This window comes from Fusarium graminearum, chromosome 1 (genome assembly GCF_000240135.3).
Source record: "Fusarium graminearum PH-1 chromosome 1, whole genome shotgun sequence".
Lineage (NCBI taxonomy): Eukaryota > Fungi > Ascomycota > Sordariomycetes > Hypocreales > Nectriaceae > Fusarium > Fusarium graminearum.
In genome coordinates this window covers 1,843,566-1,857,910 of record NC_026474.1, presented here as the reverse complement: position 1 = coordinate 1,857,910, position 14,345 = coordinate 1,843,566, and the positions used below count along the sequence as shown (strand labels likewise).

Genomic DNA, 14,345 nt, shown 5'->3' with positions numbered 1-14,345 from the left:
GAGCTGATCCACTCCACTTCACTCAACGGTATCACTGAAGGCTATGTTCTCCAGTCTGTGATCTGACATTGGGAGCTCGCCCAGTCAAGGTTCGCCCATTACATATATACTTCCACCCCTTCCGCTTCTCTTGATCGCAATCATGGCCTCAACGTTTGATGTATCACCTGCGAGTCTTCATGGCAAAGACAACCGCTCTACTCAACCCTATTCTACCTCGGACCAGCAAGTATCAACTTCGTCTTTCGGCTCGAACCAACTGCTGCCCACGTTGTCGCATAACGACAACGACTCCCTCTCGCCGATTAACTACCTTGAGACACCCGACTCAACTTCCAGTTTGGGTCAATACCAACCAAGTGACTTCAGCGACCTTGACGACGATCCATTCTTTGGTGCTGACTTCAATGCTGAAGGAGGCACTCCCAACTTTCTGGAACACGGCATAACTGGACTGGACCAACCTCTAGGTCAGGGACTTATGCCAAATAAGGACGCTGACTCTGGCACATATCCGTTGACGCCCGAACAAACAGCATCGGTGCATGCTACGCCACCTCAGAGCGACCTTACTTATGCTATCAGGGGATCTGCACCATCTGAACTACCCAACTGTATTTCACCACAGGAGATCCAGAAGCGCTTCAACCCTCACCCAATTAATACAAAGACGTCTGAGTTGACGCCAAGTCAGAGTAGCAGCTGCCTGTCTAGCGACGACGCACCCGGAGTTTCCACCATGACCAGCCCTCGCGTTACTGTCTCCATGTGGGGCACCCATAATGAGATTCCAGTTCATTCATCAGTTGAGCGCAGCTTCGATGACAGCCCTACTACAGTTCGTGGTGGATTTGAGTTGGCTGGCGATTTGATGTCGTCCGGAGGCAACACTTCAGCCCGTGACTCTTCCGGCAAATGGCAGCGAAATTCGTCAACAGGCCAAGCTGGTCTCGACCCTAACAACCGCCCCTCTGACGAAGTCCCAAGCATCAACGAACTTGCCCATAGTCGAGATGATGATGAGCGTAAAGAGCTTGTTGGTGAATGGCTGGCCCATAAGCTCGATGATCTCTCGGTCAAGCCAGACGAGAACTCACGAGACCAAATTAACGAATTGAACTCTCCGCGAGACGATCCGAATGATTATGAGATCCCCTTTGGTCGTGAAACCGAGAACAGGTTCATCTCTGGCCAGACTTATTACCGTGACCAAGGCGAAATGAACCAGCAAGACCGCGACATCATTGCTGCTAACCGCAACTGGGCTGATGCCCCCATGTTCCCTTCAATCACTCGGGGGCAGGCTGCAAGACATCAACCCGAGTCGTCGGCGGCTGCTATAGAAAAGTTTGAGCGGATGTATCGCGACACCGACTCCGTCTTGTCAAGAGCCGCAACATGGGGAACGCGTCGCCGAAGTCTTCCAAGTATTTTTGACCTCGATATGGCACAGGGCACGGGTGGCGGTCTCTTGAAAAAGCTCTCGGTCAGCCGAGAGAGCAAATCCAACAAGCCGGGAAGCCTTCTCGAAAACCTTCGAGGTCTAGTACGCCGTCCTAGCGCCACTCAGCTCCTCAAACGCACACGCAGCAGCGGCAATGACGAGGAAAGCTTGCCCAGCAGCGAGGAGAGAGGAAGTCAAGATTCGAAGCGCGATAGTATTTCCAAACGCGGCGACAGTATCACTTACCTTGCGCCAACCCGCATGGGTAGCTGGGGCAAGAAACCCACGCCTTCAATCAACACCGCCATCGCATCTATGGGCAGCAACATTGCATCCATTGGCACCACGCATACTCGAAGCGGATCAGTTAGTGTCAGCGGCACCCCTGGTGGGTCTATCACATCTCCCAAGAGCCCCTTTAGTGGTCTCTCTGTCAAGAATACGCTTCGACGCGCGCGAAGCAAATCCGAACTCCCTAAGCCTTCACCAAATGGCATGCAATCGGAGAGCCACTCGACCCTTGTGTCGATGTGGAAGCGGGAGACGGGCGGCCCCCCTGTAGCGGTACTAGCCAAGTCCAAACAGGTTGATTTGGACGACGATGAGGATGAGGATGACGATTTCGGCGACGAAGCTGATATGAGAACAAACCCAAATGTTATTGACAACATAACCCCGAATCTTGAAGGATTCCAGCAACATATCGTTGACTTGAATCCGAGCCTGGCCACTACCAACACCTTCCTCGTTGATCGAATCGCGTACCATCAGGTCCAGAGATATAAATACCTGCTCAAAAACAAGGTTGCCCATATCAGTCTAGGAGCAACATGCACCTCTGGAGTTATGTGCTCGTCTATGGATGGCTCTGTTACTCTTCTTGACCAGAACAAGAATGTGCGAGAGCTGGATCCACTCTCATCCCCAAATGACGAGGATGAGGGATCACTGGGAGAGGGTGCTATAAATGCCGACAGTTTCCCCCAGGACATTCCGATGCCTCCAGCAACCCACCTTCCAGCTGAATTTGAGTGCCGTCTCTGCTATGTGACCAAGAAATTTATGAAGCCATCTGATTGGACTAAGCATGTGCACGAGGACGTACAACCTTTTACATGTACCTGGGACAAATGCCCTGGACCAAAAATGTTCAAGCGCAAGGCCGATTGGGTTCGACACGAAAACGAAGGTCACAGGCAGCTTGAGTGGTGGACATGCGATGTCGAAGCCTGCCACCACCAGTGTTATCGCCGGGACAACTTCCTCCAGCACCTTGTACGGGAGCACAAATACCCCGAGCCCAAGGTCAAGAGCAAAGCTGCCATAAAGAAGGCGGGCGGTTCAGAGCCCACATGGCAAAAGGTCGAGCAGTGCCACCACGAGACCACGAAGAAGCCCCAAGATGAGCCTTGCCGCTTCTGTGGTAAGACATTTCCCACGTGGAAGAAACTGACAGTGCACCTGGCCAAGCACATGGAGCAAGTATCGTTGCCTGTGCTTCGTCTTGTCGATGCTAGGGCCAGCGAGCTCAGCGCAGACACTATCATCAGCCCGGTCCAAGATCCTCCTCCACGCAATATCTTAACTACACCAATCGAGCAGACCGGCCTACCAATGCAGTATCCTGTGGGAGGTCAACAACAGCATATATCACAACACAACCAACAGATGTATCAGAACCACAACCAGAACCAGATGGCATACCCTGTCATGTCATCTGACCCCTATCAGCAGCCGCAACAGCAGCAGGGATTTTACACCGAGCAGTATAACAACGTTGGCAACGTCGGTCACAACTTCCCATCAGCACATGCAGAGATGGGAATGCATCCTATGAACCATCAGAACTACAATGCTCCTATGCAGGACATGAATGTGACAAACGCAGGCTACCAGCAAAATGCCAATGCCTACATGATGCCTAGCAACGGACTGAATTCATACCCTCAGATGAACGCCCTTGGTCTCCAGAGCCATGGTATGTCTGTTGGACCGATAGGAGCAATGGTGTACGATGATCCTTCGAGCGGAAATGGAAGCCCTTTCAGCGGGCAAGGATCCACGTCGCCCTACTCTCACTCACCAAACATGAATGCCAACACCGGCAATGGCATGTGGGGCGATAGACGCATGGCTGGATTTCAGTGAGAAAACGGCTATATCGGCCTCTCGAGTTTTATGTGTATTACTGCAGGTGTTTTTTTCGGGGAATTTGAAGCGAGCGTACAGTTCCTGTCACCCATGGTGAATGCAAAATGGGGAGAAGGGCGTAGGTTTTGGATACCATGATGATTCTTACGGCAATGAAATCGTTTTTGGGGGGTTTCTACAGGCGAAAGACTCGTTCTTGTTTCCGATGTTATTGTTGCTGGGTTGAATGAATAAACCGACTTTGCTGCCTCGTCAAAGGAGCCAGGGTGAAGGACGAGCGAAGGATGCGATATTCTGGTGTGGAGCGTTTGATATTGGTGAATTCCGGGATGAAGACCTGGAAGAAGGGATTAGGAACTGCAAGGAAATGGCGCATTGGGTACTTTATGAGGGGAATAATGACTTCTAGACTCTTTGGTCTACACCTTGGCATTCTAAATATACCAAAGACATAGCTGGAAATTGATTCTTCTTGTTGATATGTGAGAGGCTCAGCGGAGGCCGCCTAACGCGTGTGCAAAGTGATTACGAGTCCTTGGGCCAAGTAGCCCGCAGTTAGCAGGGAATATGCAACTAAGGATGGAGCATCTTCCGAGCCTGGGCGAAGCTAAGCTTTTGGCATCAAAAGGGGCTTGGAGGAAGATGGATGCGAAGCAGTGGGGAATAAGTCATACTATTACAACAAGTACCGAAGTGGACATATATGTACTGTGCACAATGCATCCATGTTTGATATTGATTGCGTTAAAAGTGAAAATTCTGATTATTTTCAACGGCTGCGATGCGAGATTGTGAGATTTCCGAAATGAAGTTTATGTGCTTCCACTCTTAGCTGAGGAGCATGAATATCTTATCTGGGCAGGCTGTTCTGTCTAATTTCCACTGATCCAACTCTGTGCCAGCTCAAGGTAAGCAAGCAGGCAGTCTTCTGTAAAGTGCCAGGGATTCTATGTTGGTGGCTAGGATAGTTGGGATTACCGAGATTTGCAATTGACTTGTCGCGTGGACAATGGTAAACCATTCGAGATATTGTTTCTATGTTTGGTATGCCCACATTAGAGTAGAAGATAGTAACATCAGTACCTATGTACAGTACTATTGTAGTTCATCTGTATACACATGGTATACGTTTATAATAAGATCTGAGATAATTAAACGCCGGCGACCAAGGCGGTGATGGCGCTGGGGTTTGGTTTTGTGAGGTTCAACAACGGTCAGAGCTTCCATGCTAGGGATCGAGCCGGTTGTGGCTTGGGAAGTTAGTGGTGAAGATCCAATTGAGGCAGCAGGTCAGTAACTTGGTAAACTGAGATTTTATGACACGGCCGAGTTTTGGATCCTGTGGCAGCGAGTTACAGAGCCGATACATGACATAAAACAATGCAGATGCACACCTGGGACGTGACGTGTGTTGGAAGGGGGCGAGATATGATACCAGGTTGGTGACAAACTGGGCAAAGTACTACCTGCAGAATTGAGCATAATAACAAGTACTTGTACACTCAAAGTGGTAAGCGATGAATGTCTAATTAATTTATTTGACGGCTTGATTGAAAAATGAAGATGAGAATGGAAGCTTTGACATGGGCCTTGGCTAGGGGGCCTGGCTTGGTGAAGAAGGAGAGTAATCGAGAATGGACGAGGTTCCACTGTATCCATCCATTCACGAGTAATACGGATGAGTGGTCCAAAGTTTGTTGCTGAAAAAACGATCGATCAGCGTGTGCGTAGAAGTTTATCGACCGATAACGAGTAGCATTTTTGTGGTGACGGATATATGTTGGATATGCTACTATGTACGGTACAACATGATCTGTACATGGTTATGGAAAGGAGGTTTCTAATGTGGAGAAGACTAGACAAGTTTATTATTAGCAGCTTTGTCTCAGTCAAACAGTTGAGCCAACACGGATGGTTATTCACCTACTGATCCAAAGAACCTGATGTTCTCGACAAATTCTCACGACACTCGCAAAAGAAACTCAAGAAGGCATCTTTTGATACCTGATCTAAACATGTTTTCATCATGTCATCCTCCGACTTGACTGGACTGACTGGCTGGTTTCAGAAGAAGCTGGGGTTGATTTTAGCTCGGACTTCCTTGGCTTGACTGGTCAGCCACCCGCGAGGGAAACCCCTGCAGGAAATAGCTTGGCCTTGCTGTAGCGTCCATGATTGGCAGCGGTGATATCGCTTGATGTACCTGATCCACTGAGATCACCCCTGCTCCAGCCCAACGAACCACTAACATGTCTCGGGCCCCTGGTGAAGACGCGTCAGGGATCGGGGTTTGGTGTCTCAGGGGTTCAAAGACTCTTTTGGTGGATGGTTCGATGAGTTTGTCCATTCACAATTGGCATTCGAGTTCTTGGAAGGGGAACCCTGAAAGCTCTGTATTTGGAGAGACTCCAGGCGTGAGGCTCCTTCTCCCACAAATCGTCCCGGAGGCCTGGGGGGGCAGGTGGTCCCAGGGCGTCTACACAACCTCGTCACCCCCTTCTCCTCCACTGCAAACCTTGCATCTCCTTGGCTTCCTTGATCTTCTCGTCCATCTTTTCTCATCTCGGGCATTTCTCCTCTTTTTTTTCGAGCCTGGGTCTGTCTATAATTGCGCTTGCCTATTGCTTATCTTATTCCTATTCAGCTTTCTCTCTCTCTTTTCTCCCTCTTCGTCCTCCTCTCCTACATCGTTTCTATTTGTTACATTTGTCTCAAGTAAAAAAACAACATAAAGCGTTTTCGTTTTTGATTCTTTCCAACTTACATACACTCTCTCGTATCGACTTATCGTTTGAATTGTTGTCGAAAGGACATGCTGCTTCCATTGCGGCATTGTCGACTACTAGCCTCTCATTTCAGCGTCACATAGCCAAACAACCACTTAGACTTACAACTACAACGACGACTTTTTCCGTCCTCGATTAAAAAACGAGACTCGAGTCTCGCCATACGAAACCCACGAACGACTTTAACGCCGGCACGTTGGACATTCACGGGTTTTCAGGCAATTCGTTGCCATTCATCTTCTCTTCGTTCCAGGTTGATCCTCGGCCATCTTTTGTGCGCGTGCTTGCACTGCTTTGCCGACCTATTTGAGATATCTTTTTTCATCTCGGACACTCGTTCCTTTGTCTAATCAGTTTCCATATCTTTCTTACATACATTGTCTCTTTGATACCATTCCCTAAGATCCTTCCCTTACAAACGACTTTCCAACTATTCCTCGATTTTTCCTACTTGATATCCCATTGTTCTTTGGATATATCAGCAATCTATCACGATAACAACTTACTGAAGCCGAATCCTCGATCAATTTCGAACGAGCAACGAATTTCCCGTATTTCTGTAGTATATCCTTGTACGACACACATTCAAAATGACTCGACTTCACTCCAATTGGAGCCCCTGGAAGGTGGCCATGACGGCCGCCACCCTTGTCACTGGAGTTCTGGGTGACAGCATCCTCAGGACATCAGGTGTTACTGACTGCGGTTCCGAAGCTGGCATCAGTATTCAAAAGCTGGACATCAGCTACGACAACGACAAGCAAATCGTTACTTTCGACGTCTCCGGTACCAGCGACAAGGAGCGAAATGTCTCTGCAATCCTTGAGGTCACCGCCTACGGCCGCAAGGTCTACGAGAACTCCATCAACCCTTGCAGCAAAGACACTCCTATTCCTCAGCTCTGCCCTATGCCCAACACACACTTTGCCGCCAAAGGTGACCAGGAAATCAAGCCCGAATGGGCCAATCAAGTTCCTGCTATTGCTTTCCAAGTCCCCGACATCTCAGCCCAAGCAACTCTTAGACTGGTAGCCATTGACGACCCCTCCGAGCAAGTCGCTTGCTTCCAAACCCAGGTCAACAATGGCAAAACTGTTTCAGTTCCCGCTGTTACCTACATTTCCGCCGGTGTTGTTGGTGCTGCTCTCCTCGTCTCAGGTGCTTCTGCTGCTTCATCTACTTTGAGTGGAACTGCAGGCGCAGGTCATGGTGGCCCCAGCCCCAGCTTTGCCCAAACCCTTGGTTGGTTCCAGGGAATGGCTATGAACGGCATGCTTTCCGTTGATTACCCTCCCGTGTACCGCAGCTTCGCCAAGAACTTCGGTTTCTCTGCTGGTATCATTCCCTGGGAGTCTCTCCAGAAGTCCATCGACACCTTCCGTAACATGACTGGAGGCGATCTCACTAATGACAGCTTCGATGTCCTCAGGAACGCTACTCTTGTCTTTTCCGACAACTCTACCAGCCCTCCCGCGGACCACTCATACAAGGTTAAGCGCGCCTTCGACACCTTTGAATCGCTCGCCAACCTTGCCATCCGAGGCGTTGAAACTTCCATGGACAACGGAACAGATGGTGCGGTTGCGACTGCTGCCCAGGGTCAGACTCTGTCTGTTTCTGGTATTTCGGCCTATGTTCAACAGTACAGTGTTCCCAAGTCCAACACATTCATGACCGTTCTTCTGGTTGTCGCCATCATCATTGCCTTCATCATCGTCAGCATTCTCTTTGTTAAGGCTGTTCTTGAGTTCTGGGCACTTTTTGGCAACTTCCCTGAGTCTTTGAGTGGTTTCCGTGAGCATTACTGGGGATCCATTGCTCGAACTATTACCCACCTGATTCTAGTTCTATATGGTATCTGGGTCTTGTATTGTGTCTTCCAGTTCACAGTGGGTGATTCTTGGGTTGCGCAGCTCCTGGCCGGTGTTACGCTCGCCATTTTCACTGGTGTTCTGGGCTGGTTCACGTGGAAGATTTTCAGCACGGTCAAGAGGCTCAGGAGCACCGAGGGTAACGTTGACGCCCTTTACAATGACAAGCAGTACTGGGTCAAGTACTCTCTGTTTTACGAAGCTTACAAGAAGGACTACTGGTGGATCTTCATCCCTACCATTGTGTACCTCTTTGCTAAGGGTTGCACTCTCGCCGTCGGTGATGGTAACGGCATGGCTCAAAGCATTGCACAATTAATTGTCGAGTCTATTATGCTTGGCTTGCTTGTCTTTACTCGTCCTTTCGAGCGAAAGTCCAGCAATATCATTGGCATTGCCATCCAAACTGTCCGCGTCCTGTCGGTGGCTTGCATTTTCATCTTTGTCCACGAGCTCCACATTTCTCAAGACAGCAAGACAATTGCAGGAGTAGTTCTCATTGCAGTCCAGTCTGCCATGACTGGCCTCTTGGTTATCCTTATCATCTGGAACGCAATCAACGTCCTTGTCAAGGAAAACCCACACCGCAAGCGAAGAAAGGAGATGGGTAAGTCTTTCCGGATCCAACATTCATACACAAAACAATTACTGACACAATCTACAGAGAAAGCCAAGCGTGATATGGACACTCTCACCCCTCTGGATGCGCGTAACTCTCTCCTTCTCGACCGTAAGGATAACAACAACATCTCCATGTTCGCCATGCCTCCGCCTCAAGAAAAGGGACACCTCCCATCCATGTCCCCTGACCAGTACAGGGACGCTGAAGCAGGTTACCGACAACCTAACTACCTGTCGTCAAGCCCTCCTATGAATCGTAACCTGACAAACATGGACAACGATTCTCAGAACCTGATGGGCAACGCCGCGCCCCCAGGCTGGAGCCAACAAGACCCCCATCCTGTGGGACTTGGACGCCACGACTCTGGGGACACAGGTTATGGCCAGCAACCTTACAGCGGATATGGAAATGGTGGTGGATACAGAGGGTATTGAGTAACTGGCAACGGTTGATACTTGAGACTTTATCCGTCTTAAAAAAAACTTGTACAAATAACGCCGGTGCTGATGTTCTCATTTAATGTATGAGATCTACGGCTGCCTGTACAAAACAATCAAGGTACCCTTCATATGGGTTGGGTATCTTATTTACATCTTGGGGAACGAGTGGGGAAGCACTCGAGGCTTACAGCGAAAGACTTTTACCACGGAAGCGCATCAAATCATTCATTTTTATCAATAGAACCTTTTAACTATGCAAACAAAAATACTCAAAACGGTATCCTTCGTAAATTTGATGCAGAAATTACAACTGCGTCACTCGCCTCCCCTATTCTACCCCTCAGTGTCCCTTACTCTCCGTGCTTGAGCAGATATGAGTTTGATATCGCTTTGAAGCTGAATAGCCCGTCATCTCGCTTGAATACAATGCCCTCCCTCTTCCGACCATTGACCCCTTTACCTTCTGCACGTGCTACCAGATCGGTTACTGCAGATCCAACTTGGTTCAAGGCCCTGTATCCATGGACGGGCACATGCTTGACACCTAGAAGTGGCGCCCATATCTCGTGTACCTCCTTTGGCGGTAGATACCGCTGATCGTCAATGTCGTATACTGCAAAGAGGAAAAATGAATGCGTCCCAATTGCAAATCCTTCTAAGTTACTCTGTACACTCGACCCACATAGTTCGCCCTGGATAGCTACATTGCGACCAATCTTGGCCAACGTTTGGTGGAGTCCCAACGCTCGCGCAGTGGCGTAGAAGAGAGGTTGGCTTCGTGGATGGTTCTCTATCTGAACTCGGTTTCTTGAACATACCCCTATGCCAACGTCTCTTATCTCGTCTGGAAGTGTGGGAAATAAAGGGCTGGATCTGTTGAGATAGAATACTGTCATGGATGAGCCGTCCATCTTGGTCGATTCCTGAAAGATCTCTGAGCCGTGAGTAGAGAAGACATCGGGGAGATTCTGTACACGCTCTTGCTCTGTTCGCGGGATAAAGGATGGGAAGTCTGGAAGCGGCGTGCCGAGTGATGAATCTTGAGAGAGCGGTGTGGCTGGCCCGTCATACTTCCGCACGTTGAGAGTATCCTCGAACCCTATGTCTTGTAGTTCATCAGATCCAATAGTATCTAACCGAGAGACAATCTCAGGAAAGTCATTCAACGGCATGAGGAGACCTTGCGACAACACGCCCCTGATCTTTACAGTCCGAACGCGGACGTCGGGTGTATGAGAGGGGCCATTAGGAGAGACGATCTTCGGGGCCAGGAAGGCAAATCGCGGGTCCGAGGCCGGGAGGAGAGAGTCTATCTCGAAATAGACGCCGCTATCACCTGGCTTGAAAGCATTGGTGGATACAACGCATGTCCAACCGTCAACAGTGGCTGATTCGATGCGGTCAGCACCGGGAATGGGTGTTATGGCTGAGATATGGCGGACTGTAACTAGTTTTCGAGGCATGATGAAGTATATGTGTAACAGCCTGATTGCGTGATTCGAGATGTAGATTCTTGGTGGAAAAGAGGTTATAAGAAGCCATGAAAGTATTAATGCACCTTAGCCAGTCGGTGAAATGACTCAAGAGCAAGGATCATATAAGTCGGAATGTGTACGGCCCAAGTCGAATACTCCAAAATTTGAGGCCGAGCTTCCAATATGACCAAGATCAATGCTTTCCATAAAGAAACGATATATTTCCCCATCGAGCAGAAGAGATATTGACTGTAATAAGATTGCGAGATATGATGCAGAATTGGGCCAGAACGATTGCTACGTAGCGAATCGGCTCTTGTTCAAATCAGTGGGATGAGTAAGACTTGTTGTAAATGCACAATAAACTCCATGACACAGCCATCAGCAGCCATATAGGGAACCACTCCTGGCGATCTCGGAAATGCAACGGTAGTACCAGGAACCCGTTTGATGTGATTGACGGTATTGAGGTAGTACAGCCGCAATGCAATATGCATGTATCCGTAGATCGGAGCTGACCCTTTAAAAGTTGACAAGATTGCCGATTAACTTTATCTCACAGGTTGTTATGTAATATCTCAGATGGCTAAAGTATAAATAATATTGATATTTCTGTTCTATCTTACCACTGGCTCATTAATAGAACTATGGATGGATTATGCATATTAAACCCAAAACAGCATCGCGATGCATCAAAGCCTTGTGATATCAGCAACGGCCATAGGCTAAAAGCTTGGCCTGTTCTTATATTTCCACTTGCCTCATGTTGACAGAGCGAGGCATGCGTCGACGGCCAGCCCAACGCTGTGAAGAAGTGTCAGCATAAAATCAAACAATAGGCTCTGACATTACTCACCGGCCCTCTTTCTCGTACACCACATCACTAATTACCTCCTTGTCAAGGTCAGGGAACATGCCGGCCAGTGTCTCGACTACGTTTGCATGCTCTGCACGCGTAAGTCTTTGAGCTTCAGCTGCCTCGGCACTGGCCTGTCGTGCAGCAGCCTCTTCTGCAGATAGCACCTGCTTAGTGGATAGCTGCTGGGGCCCAAGAGGCCCCTCGAGACTTTGACGTTCCTGCGGTGCTGGAGTCCGAGGTGCACTACTGGGGCCCGCCCCGAGAGAAGGACCAGGCTCGTCAGAGAACATTCTTCCTATGCTGGAGAGTGGTCTTTGTATGGTCTTCAGAAGACCGGTAATAGCAGCCTTCTCCTCGCCTGAATACTCGTCGTTCGAAGTTGAACGGCGCGGCCCATCAAGAGAGGGGCGAGCCGATGTTTCCCCAGAGAGATGTTCGGATTTCTCGTTGAAGACTGGCTGTTGTGCGACTCTTGGTGATTGAGCATGCTTTTCAGCAATTGCCGAGACGGCCTCTTCCACGTGCCTCTCAAATTCATTGTCAGTGATTGTCAAGGTTGTTCGATCCATATTTTCAATGAACTGCACAGCACCCATCTGTAATGCGTTAGAGTATTTTCGCATTCGTCACCCAATATGACTTACCAATGAGGACAAGTAATAGCCAGCTTCACCCCCAAGCTTTTCCTGGTTTCTGAAACGTAGAATATACTGCACATTAGACACAAGATGCTCTGGATTCGATTGTAGAACAACATAAATAAGAAGGGGCATAAAGGAATCAGCCGAAGAATCGGACTTGTTATGTTTCAATAAACCTATTATTGTCAGTCAGCACGATTGCTCGACCTTGCGGTGGTCATCTTACCGAAGATCACCTTGCAACAGTTCAAGACACATATAATCTTGTCCCGCGGCGCCCTGTATGACTTAATTTTGAGTAGCTCTGCAAAAAATTAGTACATTTCAAACTTGAGGCTGGAAATCTGGTCTCACCTTGTTGGGCTAATTTCAAGAATCGACGGCCACTCTCACCAACTGGGGGAATGTCCAAGTGTTCTTCCCTTACCCAGCCATATATGTTCATCTTCTGCCTGACAATATCGTCCCTCTCAACATCTTCCTGGTGCTGACCTCGTCTTCCAGGACCGAGAGGAACGTCCCCGCCCTTACGCTTTGGTTTGGCCCCCGGTATCGGTCTGGGAGCCTGAATTGCGGGCGAAAATGTCTGGGTGTACAGTCTGTTCATGACCAACTTTTCCATTCCCTCGCGAGCATTGTCAAACTCAGCATCAGATGCATCCCTCCAGACCTCACACATTGCCATTTTATTGGCAATGAAAGCTAGGAAATCTCCAATGATTTTAACCTGCTCATGGACCATCCACTGACGCTTGCCAAATTCTGAAAGGAACGACTTGAGGTACCTTGCTACAGGGTCTGCCTTCTTGTTTCGCAACTGCTCCAGGAATCTGTGAAAGTCGAAAGGCTGGGTAGGTTCTGGCTCGGGCTCAGGGGGAGGAGGTCGATGGGATTGTGCCGGCGAGCTAGGCGAAGCAACGCTCATGGTTCGTTCCACCTTTGGCCGTGGAGGTGTGCCATGTACACCATCCTTAGGGGGAACAGGTGGCCCAAAATCCTCGACAGCAGATTCGTTTGATGTTTCAGCAGGAGGGGAACTCGTCGAGATGTGTAAGCCTTTGAACTGATTCGAGAAAGTAGGCGCAAGAGGTTCCAGACTCGACTTTCGGGGAGGGTGCTGAGATGGATGTCCTAGCATAGGCGACGCGATCTCCAGTCTGGGGCTCATGACTTCTTCCTCACCAGGGCCTCCGCCAAACTCGCTGAACTGTTGCATGATGCTCTGGATCTCTGAGCGGGAGCCACCTTCTTGCTCATCTTCGCTTATATATCGTTTCTCATCATATCCGGCGTCTGATTTGGAGGGGGAGGTATCTCTAGAAATGTGGGAGCGTGCAGCATTTGAAGGTGTTCGCGAAGGTGGCTGCGAAGTCGTTGGGGTCGCTGGCGTGGGGTCAACATACGTGGACGGTTCGGCGGTGAGGTACTGAGTCGTGGCATCGTTCGACAGGGGCAATGTAATAGGCTTGATCTTGGATGCAGCTGAGATGCGGGTGTTTGAGGCACCGCTCGGAGTTGACTGGTCGTCAGCTATTTGTTTTCCCTTAGCCGTTTCTGAAGGCCCTTCCTGGGGGGCTGCGTCAGCGGTGTCGTCCTGCGACTGGTTGGCCGGCTGATCGCCAAAGTCGATCAAGTTTCCCTCTCCTTGAGGATCGGCTTCTGATTTCGAGCCATGGTCGTCGTTGTCTAAAGTACCCGACTTCCCTATCGCAGGGTCTTGAGCAGATGTCACCTCAACATCAGGTTTGCTAGACAGCGTCTCGTCTAAGACAGGCTGGCCGGACGAAGCTGCAGATTGCTCCGGCGGAGACATACAAAGCTTTCGAAGAGTTGGTGATAGAGTAGGAGAGTTTCGAGGATCGAAGTTAGGGCGAATGAAAGTGTAGTCGTGTGCAACAGAAGAGAGTGTCCATCCACTGTCCTACAAGGCTGAAGGCGCAAGCTGTAGGTATCGTGGCGAGCTTCGCGGTGAGATGGGAAAACGATGGTTCGTCGTAGCTTAGGTGGAATGTCTAAAGAAGGTTAGGTGATGTCGGTAGTAGTAAGCGAAATCGCA

General features: G+C 49.4%; 4 protein-coding genes across 4 annotated transcripts; 2 read left to right on the top strand and 2 right to left on the bottom strand.

The window, feature by feature from the left end:
* Positions 1-142: 142 nt before the first annotated feature.
* FGSG_00584 (uncharacterized protein) lies at positions 143-3,592 on the top strand (the record flags this gene model as incomplete). The annotated part of the gene is made up of 1 exon (XM_011317967.1): positions 143-3,592. The coding sequence occupies one exon, from the start codon at positions 143-145 to the stop codon at positions 3,590-3,592; it is 3,450 nt and encodes a 1,149-aa protein (XP_011316269.1).
* Positions 3,593-6,971: 3,379 nt separating this feature from the next.
* Positions 6,972-9,308, top strand: FGSG_00583 (uncharacterized protein; the record flags this gene model as incomplete). Its single annotated transcript, XM_011317966.1, has 2 exons — positions 6,972-8,859; positions 8,917-9,308. The coding sequence occupies 2 exons, from the start codon at positions 6,972-6,974 to the stop codon at positions 9,306-9,308; spliced, it is 2,280 nt and encodes a 759-aa protein (XP_011316268.1).
* Positions 9,309-9,664: 356 nt separating this feature from the next.
* Positions 9,665-10,777, bottom strand: FGSG_00582 (uncharacterized protein; the record flags this gene model as incomplete). Its single annotated transcript, XM_011317965.1, has 1 exon — positions 9,665-10,777. One exon carries the CDS (start codon positions 10,775-10,777, stop codon positions 9,665-9,667), a length of 1,113 nt encoding a protein of 370 aa, XP_011316267.1.
* A 773-nt stretch (positions 10,778-11,550) lies between these two features.
* On the bottom strand, positions 11,551-14,102 carry FGSG_00581 (uncharacterized protein; the record flags this gene model as incomplete). Its single annotated transcript, XM_011317964.1, has 5 exons — positions 11,551-11,593; positions 11,646-12,244; positions 12,293-12,465; positions 12,516-12,593; positions 12,683-14,102. 5 exons carry the CDS (start codon positions 14,100-14,102, stop codon positions 11,551-11,553), a joined length of 2,313 nt encoding a protein of 770 aa, XP_011316266.1.
* Between the last annotated feature and the right edge of the window lie 243 nt (positions 14,103-14,345).